At 39.8% G+C, this 10361-nt stretch overlaps 1 protein-coding gene across 2 annotated transcripts in view; it reads left to right on the top strand.

Annotated features, from left to right (window-relative positions):
• Positions 1-3247, top strand: part of LOC113409629 (A disintegrin and metalloproteinase with thrombospondin motifs 18-like) — a 104204-nt gene extending 100957 nt beyond the window's left edge. For both annotated transcript variants that reach the window (XM_026663765.1, XM_026663766.2), the window contains one exon: positions 2974-3247. In XM_026663765.1, the coding sequence (XP_026519550.1) occupies positions 2974-3089 (116 nt within the window). In that variant the 3' untranslated portion in view covers positions 3090-3247. The remainder of the gene's footprint in view (positions 1-2973) is intronic.
• The last annotated feature ends 7114 nt before the right edge of the window (positions 3248-10361 follow it).

Genomic DNA, 10361 nt, shown 5'->3' with positions numbered 1-10361 from the left:
GACTAAACAGTTCTAAAGACTCAGAAGTTAGTTCCAAATCTTCTGGGAAGTTCTGCTGTGCTTCAGAATTTGTTTTGTGAATTTATTAAATCACTTTCTGTCATGGTATAGCAAACCCATCACCCCCCAACATGCCTCCCCCCAGCCATATTTCATGTCTGGGCTGGTATCTGTTATTCATTTTGGTCTTGGCCACTTTCTCTCCCTCCTCACAGCTGTAGAAGCTCTTTCCCCTGTTTTGTAACTGGTTCTTCAGACTCTGGAGATCAATTATCTCTCCACTGCTCTCTAACTCTCCATCCAAACCCACGCATGGAGAAGGGGCCAGCTGTGCTGCAATCACATGGAAGCAAATCACTCTCAATTAACAGCCGCACAGCTCCAGCTCTGTGAGCCATTAGGGAGAGATCGTGGAGAAGAAATAAACGTTTCAGGGAGCGTTATCATGCTCTCCTAAACAATTTGGGTCTCCCCTCTAGCAATTTTTTCTCATTTTCATCACTCTACCAGAGACAGCAACAGGTAATGTAATATATAGACAGTAAATCCAAGATACTTGGAGCATCTTAAAAGAAAAACTACATTTTTTAAAGAAATTGACATTCATGAAAATGAGGGACCATACTAACTGGAATCAATGGGAGTCTTTCCATTGACTTCAGCAGTCTCTGGATTAGGTCCTAAAAGTAATTCTTTTCAAGTGCCTAAATCCCATCTTCAAAAGGGACTTATGTGCCATGGGTTCTGTTATGTTCCATTGACTGTGAATGCTCCCATGTGCCTAGGTCACTTTTGAAAATGAGACTCAATCACTTTTTAAAATTTACCCTAAGTGACTTAGGAGCCTGACTGGGTTGGAGAATGTGCTGTGAGAACTTTCCACTCATAATTCTGCATATGCTTCTCGGTCATCACTTGCAATGCCCTTCCCCCTCAAGTCATAGTCCTCTCTTGAGCATTCACTGTCAGACTTGGTAAACTGTGTGGTGGTTTTGTCTTGGTATGGTGGATAATGGGCCAAAAGATGCAAAGCTGGGACCATCTCCTTCCTACTTGACATTCAAATTGGAATTTGAATGCTGGTCTCTAGCGGGGAAATGCTGCAGCAAGGTATGTGCCACCTACTTCCCAGAGTGCAATTTGTCCAGCACCAGTCTGTTACTATGTGACGTTGCTTGCAATGTGTTATTGAGGGGAAAAGCATTTTATTAGACAGTGACGTCTCGTGTCAGATTATGTGCCTCATGCATGCCATCTTTTGAGGGGGTTTCAAAACAAAACACTTAACCCTTCTTTAAAAAGAAGACAACACAGGGAAGTGGCAACTAATAAAACAGAGGTGGGTGTGGCTGTGTAACTCTGGTGTTACAGATATGAGGGAGTCTGTATGGTCTGAGAGTGAGATCATTTTCTGTGTGCCACCCCTTTAGTAGCTGATCTGAGAACACAGGCAACAGTAGCTAGATTTTTTGAGTAAGAATCCTTGTAAATTCCCTTTACTGACCATGTGTACAGTAGTTGTGAAAGCAGAATGGAATGTTTTCCCATGCTCATTTAAGAGTTCAATTTAGCTATAAATTTTTCTAAACCTCACTTAAAAGTCTTCATGCTTCTCATGCGTTTTGAATTCGTTTATAAATCATCCATATGAATCATCACTATGTACTTTAAAAGAAGCATAAAGCAGCGACTGCAAACACATAGAATGGGATGGCCATGAAATATTTTTTAACCCACTGGGCTGTATGTGTGTGAATCATATACAGAAATAAATGAAGCAAAAAATTCATCTGCATTTTAGTGTCTGGTTTTTTTTTTTTAATTAAAGGTGGGATTTTCAAACACACAAAGTTGGCCTAACTCTGCTCCCATTAAAGTCAATGAGAATGTCACCAGTGAAGTGGGAGCAGAGGAAGGCCAATGTTAAGCATTTTTGAAAAATCCCACCCTAAATTACCGTGTCATATAATCTGATAAAGAGCTTGAATATTATATTGGGGCCTCCGTTCAGATTTTAATGAATGAAACGTGAATATAAATGACAGAATTTAGATGTCTCCCCATTTGAAGATGCAAACTTGGGGTCTCAAAAGTAGGGACCTTACCATAGATTTTGCTTTGTGGATGCAAATTTTAACCCTTCTGTGCACTTAGGCTTAGATAATTGAAACTGAACCCTCCTCCCCGCACCCGTAAAATGTGGGTACACATATGTACACAAGCAATTTTGTGCACACACATACAGAGCTTGTTGTCTGAACATTTAGATTTACTTCTGTAGAGTATGTACATACACACACTCTCAGAGCCTGAACTATTTTCTCTGCAGATCAAAGAAAGGGTAGAGTAATATTCATTAGCATAGGGCTCAGAGGTGGACCCATTGTGTAAATAGTTGGTTTTATTGCAATGGTTATAATCTGTAAAATAATATAGTGATAAGGGATGAAATCTTGGCTTCAGTAAAGCCAATGGTGAAACTCTCATTGACTACAGTGGGCCAAGAATGTCACCCTAGGATATTTTTAAAGTGTTGTGTTATAAACTATTTCATTTACATCTCATAATGCCAGTGTATTACATCAAAAGTAGAGCTAATAAATTAAAAAGAAAGTGATACACCTCTACCCCGATATAACGCGACCCGATATAACACAAATTCTGATATAACGTGGTAAAGCAGTGCTCTGGGGGGGCAGGGCTGCGCACTCCGGCGGATCAAAGCAAGTTCGATATAACGTGGTTTCAGCTATAACGCAGTAAGATTTTTTGGCTCCTGAGGACAGCGTTAGATTGAGGTAGAGGTGTACTAAAAAAGAAGAGTGTACAAGGCCTCCTTCTTCTTTAACTGGAATCATCCCTCGTGTTTACATCATCGGCAAGTGTGTACAAATCAATAAACTGAAGTACTGCCTAATTTGCAGAATTGCTGAAATACACGCTACACATATTGATTGGATTTCCCTCTTTCAGATGATCCCTCTTGTCTGGATTTCTTCCCTTGGTGTCATCTGGTTCCCCAGCATGGTGTCTGCAACCACAAATTTTATGGCAAGCAGTGCTGTAAATCATGCACAAGGAAGAACTGATTGCAATATTTTATTGCAACCCTGCAAGGTCAGGATTCTCCCTTTTGGTTTACATGGAAATTCAATTGACTTTAAGGCAGGACCTAGTGCCACATAAGCCACTGATGGAAGAGAGACGTACGGCAGAGTAACTTTCTAGGGGACTATCTGAGGTACAGTAATTGTTAGATAAATGGTGATCCAGGACTGGTTTTTTTGCTGACCTCCCTAAAGTACAGAGTAGCATGGATCACTTGAACACTCCCAAGCAAGGGTCATTTCTTCCCATCACTCTTTAAATATGTCATTTTGCTCATCTGGATAATTTATCAGAATGTGAGCAAAAGAGATTGAGAATTCCGTGCCGGAGGTTACACTGTGGCAGTAGAATATATCTCAGTCTATCACCATTGCTTCTTTTCAGTATTTGTTATGATAATGTCCGTTCAAAGTAAGGAGGTTTACTACCGTTCTCATGAGAGAGAGGTCCATATGGCTGTTGCTCAGAGCATGCAAAGTGTCACACATCACAGGTGTTGTGATTACAATAAGTAAATAGTGCACTACTAAAGTAAATGGTGCTTCTGTATTACACTTGCTGCTGGAAAAGCAAGTTTGGCATCATACTAATGTTTTTATTATTTTGAAAAATTACACTTTCTGCTTAGTGTAGAAACTCAGAGGTGGTTAACTAGCAACTTGAAATGTATTCCTAGAAATATTCAGCCAGTAGAATATGTGGGACTTTTAGTATTGCTGTGTAATACAAGTAAAATAGAATTTCACATTTTGACTAACTCAAGGAACTCAAAGATTTATTGAGCTCAATGGTTATATTGTTTTCAACATTCTAAGCACGTTAGGTAAGTTATTTTATGGTTTAAACTTGATTTTTTTAAATAATAAAACTTCAAAATATGTTTTTCAGAAACTAAATTGTTTAAATGCCAATATGCTGAAGAATAACTTATTTTTATCTCAACTTTCTCTGCAAATTTTGGTTCATCAGTTAGTAAAAGAGAAATAGCAGGAATAGGATAGTCTATTAATTCACACACACTTCTCAGAATGGTTAACTCTTGATACATGAAATATCAATTGGAAAAAATAGTAATCTAATCAGAAAAATCAAATTCAATCATATTTTTAGACATTTTGATAATCTTCAAAATACACTTTTTTAGGTCAGGCTCCTTAAACATTTTATAGCACTTGCAATGATATTTGTAGTCATTCAGTATCCAGCAGTCAATAGATATCGTATATCAAATGGTAGCATTTAAAATGTTTCTGCATTGGAAAAAACACCCAATCTGTTTGCCAAAACCATTGTAACTGAAACAGGGCTGTGTCCTACTGTAATTTTCTGGGGAGTGGCTATAAGGGACATATTTATCTAATTCCACCCAATCCCACAACTTCTTTTGATGAATGTAGCTCAATTTTCCTGCTTTTTAAAGTATCATTTCAAACTAGGATTAGCCATCTCAGCACTAATGCCAGACAGTGGTCAGTTAAAATTAGCAGTTCCTTTTGCAACAATTTAAATGAAAAACATGTATTCTCTGATACTTTAAGAAATGTTGATTGGAAACATATCTCAATCAGCTAGGCTCTGTCTTAATATTGGACTTTGTATAATTATAACTTTTTTTTCTTGGAAAACTGCAAGGGTTTTTGTTTTGTTTTGTTTTTATAATTGTGTCCTTTTATTATTTGATGTAAAATAATTAATTTATTAATGCATAGCTTTTCCTTTATATTTCATCACTTACTTCCTTAAGTAAGTGACAACAGTTCAGAAGAGAAAATGATAGTGTCAGAAAGTATGGATTATGGTGTAAAAAAAGCAAAAATATAAGTGTAATATTTAATTATTTTATAAGTTTTATAATAAAGTACTCTAACTGTTTCACTATATTTGGAATTGTACAATTCTTGAATAAAATATGGAGGCTATAAATAGATGCAGAGTAATGTAAATGGTGTATGTGTTTATCTATACTAATGCAAATAATCCCAGATTGTTCTAGATTAAGACAAATACAGTATCCTAGGCTGACAAGCCCCATGGCCCCTCCCTAACGCCATAGTCCCACCCCTGTGCTGTTGACCCGCCTCATGCTGTGGATTTACCCAAGCCTGCTGTGGTAGAAGGAAGGCCCGCCCTTACAAGAACTGTCTACTGGGCGGATGTAGGGGAACGACCACTGCTGGCTGGGCCCTTCCCATTCCACACAGCATTGCTCCCTATCTCCAGCCCCTCTTATCCAAGACTGTGTGTGTGGGTTTGGGAGAGACTCCCAACACCACTCTAGCAGAGCCCTGATGGGGTGGCTGCAGAAAGGGCCCTTGTCCAAGTGTCCTGAGTCAGGATGATGTTTGTGAGGGATTCCCACAGCAGTGGGTTTGAGTGTTAACAACTCATTATGATGAATGGGGCACAGGTCACTCCTCTCAGAGGTATTGTTTCAGGCTCTGCAAAGTCAGGTGGACATTACTGTATCAGTAACATCTGAGTCATATTTTCAAGCTTTCCTTTGCCAAAATGAGGGCTAGAAACAGTCCCTCCTCCCACCCCCCCTATGATGCCAGATAAAGCATTCCATTAATTCTGAGGATCTGATCCTGCAAATAATTAGCATGTACATAAATTTACATATAGGTATAGTACCATAAAGAGAGACAGGGCTTCATATTATGTTACAGACATATTAAGATAGAGTGTATGTCAAAGTACCATACAGGAGAGTCATGGGAGAATGGCTGGATTTTTTTACCCTTTACTTATATCCAGAACAAGTGAGAATCTAGAAGTCAGCTGCCAATATCATAGAATCATGGAAGATTAGGGTTGGAAGAGACCTCAGGAGGTCATCTAGTCCAACCCCTGCTCAAATCAGGAGCAACCCCAACTAAATCATCCCAGCCAGGGCTTTGTGAAGCCGGGCCTTAAAAACCTCTAAGGATGGAGATTCCACCACCTCCCTAGGTGACCCACTCCAGTGCTTCACCACCCTCCTAGTGAAATAGTTTTTCCTAATATCCAACCTAGACTTCCCCCTCTACAGCTTGAGACCATTGCTCCTTGTTCTGTCATCTGCCACCATTGAGAAGTGGTGAGCCTAGCTCCATCCTCTTTGAAACCCCCCTTCGGGTAGTTGAAAGCAGCCATCAACTCCCCCCTCACTCTTCTCTTCTGCAGACTAAATAAGCCCAGTTCCCTCAGCCTCTCTCATAAGTCATGTGCCCCAGCCCCCTAATAATTTTCATTGCCCACCGCTGGACTCTCTCTAATTTGTCCACTGTTTAGTGACTATGGATTACACTGAGATTCTGAGATAAAATTAAGAGAGTTGCAACTAGGGCATGATAGTGGGAATTCAGTGCAGCAGGATTGATGCATAACTTTCAGGAATTAGGCCAGATATTAAATTCCACTTGAAATTGGAAGGACGTTCACCTTTCTGGTTGATCCATTTGAAATGTACCATAGTTTACTCAACAGAGTGAGCACAATGTTTCTGCCAATTTGACTATGTAGGGTAAAAGGTGCAGCTTGTTTGCATTACTATTGTGCAATGAATGGAGTTTAGATTTCAGACATTAAAAGGGCCTGAACTGATACAGCTTCATGGTTTAAATTATAAATTAATGGAGATATCCCATCTCCTAGAACTGGAAGGGACCTTGAAAGGTCATCGAGTCCAGCCCCCTGCCTTCACTAGCAGGACCAAGTACTGATTTTGCCCCAGATCCTTAAGTGGCCCCCTCAAGGATTGAACTCACAACCCTGGGTTTAGCAGGCCAATGCTCAAACCACTGAGCTATCCCTCCCCCCCGTACCATATTATTAGCATGATGGCAGGACAATCACAAAAAAACCTCCTGTGTTCAGGAGGTCATGTTTGGTTCATTTGTTCTCCTTGGACTATTTGCTTTTTCATCAGTTAGCAGTTGCACTGGGTAAGAAACTGCATTTGCTATCAAGAAAAATCTCCCATTATCTTACTTTACTTGCCTGTAGAGCATCTTAATATTTTTCAGTAGGAACTTCCAGTTGTTGGGACAGAAGTAGCACCTGCGTGTGCTCAGTTTACATGCACAGAAATATAACAGGTCACTGAGCTCCAATTGCACACTTTGATGAAAGATGAAGTTGAATATAGTGACTCTCCCTTCATCGCCATAGAGGTATTCAATAGAACGTTATGATGCTCCAGTGTGTGTGTTGATCTGCAAGGCTGGGGGAGGATGGTGGGTGTCAGTCCCTTCTCACCAAAAAGCAATGTTCACCAGTATCTCCCTTTGCATCCCACCAGGCCCAAGTGTTAGGAGAGGGGCCAACAGATCTGCTGTCTATACCTCCAATAGCTGTTGGGGCTACTGCCATCTAATAGCTACCACTGAACGCTTCCGAGATGTTCCAAAGCTCTGAGTCCCCTAGTTCACTGCTCAGCTATTCGGGCTGAGCGCTATGTACAGGATTTGTTTCAGATGCACACTGCACTTCGGAAGAGACTGCGGTTTGCTCAGGGAGCTTTCCTATTTTAGCTTTTTCTCATTACTTATTCTTTGATGACACCTCAGGGGGAATAAGAAACTAAGGCCCAACAAGCCTTTCCCATGACAATAACTTGTAGGCTGATGGAGATGCTGTTTGCATTATTTTTGTTACTATAAATTACCCTAATCAGGGGTTTCCAAACCATTTCTTAGGGTGGACTCTATCTGAATAGACTGTCCCATGGACCTCTTTCCCCACCCAACTACATAGGCCACCCCCTTGCCTATTCACCATCATATGACATCCCTGTCAACACTTGCTTACATGGAACATTTATGTTAGGATGATATTTAATGTGCTGTTACTATCTTTTAATATTGTTTAGGTCAGGAGGTGAAAATAAAGGAGAGTTAGAATAACGTGACCAACCATCTCTTGAATAACCACCACCAACTGCTCCATTGAGCACAGTTTAGGAGCCACTGATTTCAGTTATTTATTTCCACAAAAATTAGGATGCTGAATTGTGCTCTACTCTGGGACAGCCATTTGGAATTAAAATAGACTGACAGCTGCCAAAGAATAACAGCGCTGGAGCCAAACATTGGAAAAAAGACAATATTGCATAAATGTGTTTTGTTATGCTGCTGGATAAACCCCACATTAACATATATCAATATATAGAATTGCTGAACCCTCATGCTGATATTTGGTTTAAGCTTGGCAATTTTCAATGAGTTACTTGCTCCAAGGCTCACTTTACAAAGCAGAATGGCGGTTTTTGAAAGAGGAACACCTGCATTTCCCATAGTCAGATTTCATCACACTGCTGAAACTGAACAGATAGTTAATCAATGGCTTGATTGTTTTAATCAAACTCAACTACCTGAGGTGCGTGGAAGTCATGAACTGTTGCTGGAGGCAGATGAGCATTTTGCTGTATGTGGTTTTACAGCAACAGGAGCCAAATTGCTGGTTTCCTTTTTAAAGTGAATCCTGTTCAAAAGCATCAACACAATAAATTACTGTCTTTATTATTTCTATTGTAATAGCCCATAGGTGCCGCACAATCAGTGACTGGGGCCCTACTGTGCACTGCACACATACAATGAAAAGACTGTCCCTGACCCAAAGAGTTACAATCAGTTACATGATGAGAAATAAGGAGTGGATGCACCAAGCAGACAGGAGGAGCACAAACTAAGTGAGATAATTATGATTGTGTAATAAATCCTTGGTCATAGTACACCAGCTGCCTGGCCATCGTTGAGCATTTTGTGGGCCTCACAACACAGGTGAATTTTAAGTGGGGATTTGAAAGAGCACAGTGCATGAACCATTGAGTAACGTAGCTTTGTCTTTAACTTTAGAAAGCAATGCACAACACTGCCAAGGTCTGAGAGGATAACTGAGGAGAGATGGAGAAACAAAGTGAGATAAGCAAAGGAGTGAGTCAAAACAAGAAGGGAGTTAGAGATGAGTGCAAGTTAGGTGCTGAGTCATAAATAGAGGTAATGACTATCAGGAGTGGAAATTAATAAACTTAGAACATTCAGGGAGTTATCCTGTCTGTAAATGGACTGCAAAGAGCTCTTGGCATGACAGGATGTCTCAGTTCCATCAAAAGACATTTGAAAATAAGAAGTTATAACTGCCAGAAAGAATGCCCTGAATGCTTCACTAGCCAATCTCATGTGAACAAGAGCCAAATCAGTCTTGATTTCCTGCACAATGTATGACACTCTTCACAGAGGTTCTCAATCTGTTATTCTTCAAAACTGCTGAAGAATGTTAGTCAATGCTGAGATGTCATGCCTGGACCTTCACTTCTTTCAGAAGTTTTACTACTTGGGGTTACAAACATTACTTGACTCCCATCAGCATAGCCATTGACTGACAGACTATAGGGCAGATCTGTACTTTTGTCTTGCTTCATCTGTCTGCTGAATTTCTGCGGAGTCGGATCCAGCAGGCCCTTTTAATGTTTGGACTTGCTTTTGTTTAACCTCAAGCCACTTTAGCTCATCAGCCCATAAAAGTGAAACTAAAGCAGAAGGCTAAATTAATCAACTCAATAGCTAACAATCTGATTTAAATAATGCAACTGAAAGACTAATATGGTATAAATAAAAGTGGCAACATGAGATGGCAGAATAAACAGTTTAGACAATTTCACTCGTTAGTAATGGCCATCCATTGCGGCTGCTTTCTTCCACCACTTATAGTTATGAGGTTAATTCTAACTAGTAAAAATACATTTTTTGTCCCTCCAGACCATAGTGTACATTCATTTTAAATCTCTCTTTTAAAAAAAAAAAACAGCCCAAACCCAAGCCTACATATAAATTAAGTTAGAGTCTGAATTAAAAACACAGTGTCAAGAACAGTCAGAATTCAGATAGCAATTCAGTCTTTACGTTTTCCTTTTGTGTATAGGTATTGTAATCTATAGGTGTGATACACTGTTGGTATATGTTGAGAGCAGGAACAGGGAATTAAAATGTTTTTGGGCCATTTCATGCAAAAATGGTAGACAGGAGGAGAAGGCTTTGCATTATCTGGAAAAGTAAAGGTATTTCCTTAAGAAGGAAGGCTTATATACCAGACCTCAGCTACGGGTCTCAAATTCAAGCACAAGGGGAAAATACTTCAATAGTTTCTAATGGTTCATGCCAAATAATGTAAGTAAAATGGTGAGACATAATTTAGAAAACCACCTCCCATAAAAGAACTAGACAACCTCATTGAAGTGATTTGAACAACCACAAATGAGCCTAGTGGTTTGG

The sequence above is a fragment of the Terrapene carolina genome, unplaced genomic scaffold (genome assembly GCF_002925995.2).
Source record: "Terrapene carolina triunguis isolate 2854851 unplaced genomic scaffold, T_m_triunguis-2.0 Scaffold33911, whole genome shotgun sequence".
Classification (NCBI taxonomy): Eukaryota; Metazoa; Chordata; order Testudines; family Emydidae; genus Terrapene; species Terrapene triunguis.
This window is presented reverse-complemented; position numbering and strand designations above follow the sequence as displayed.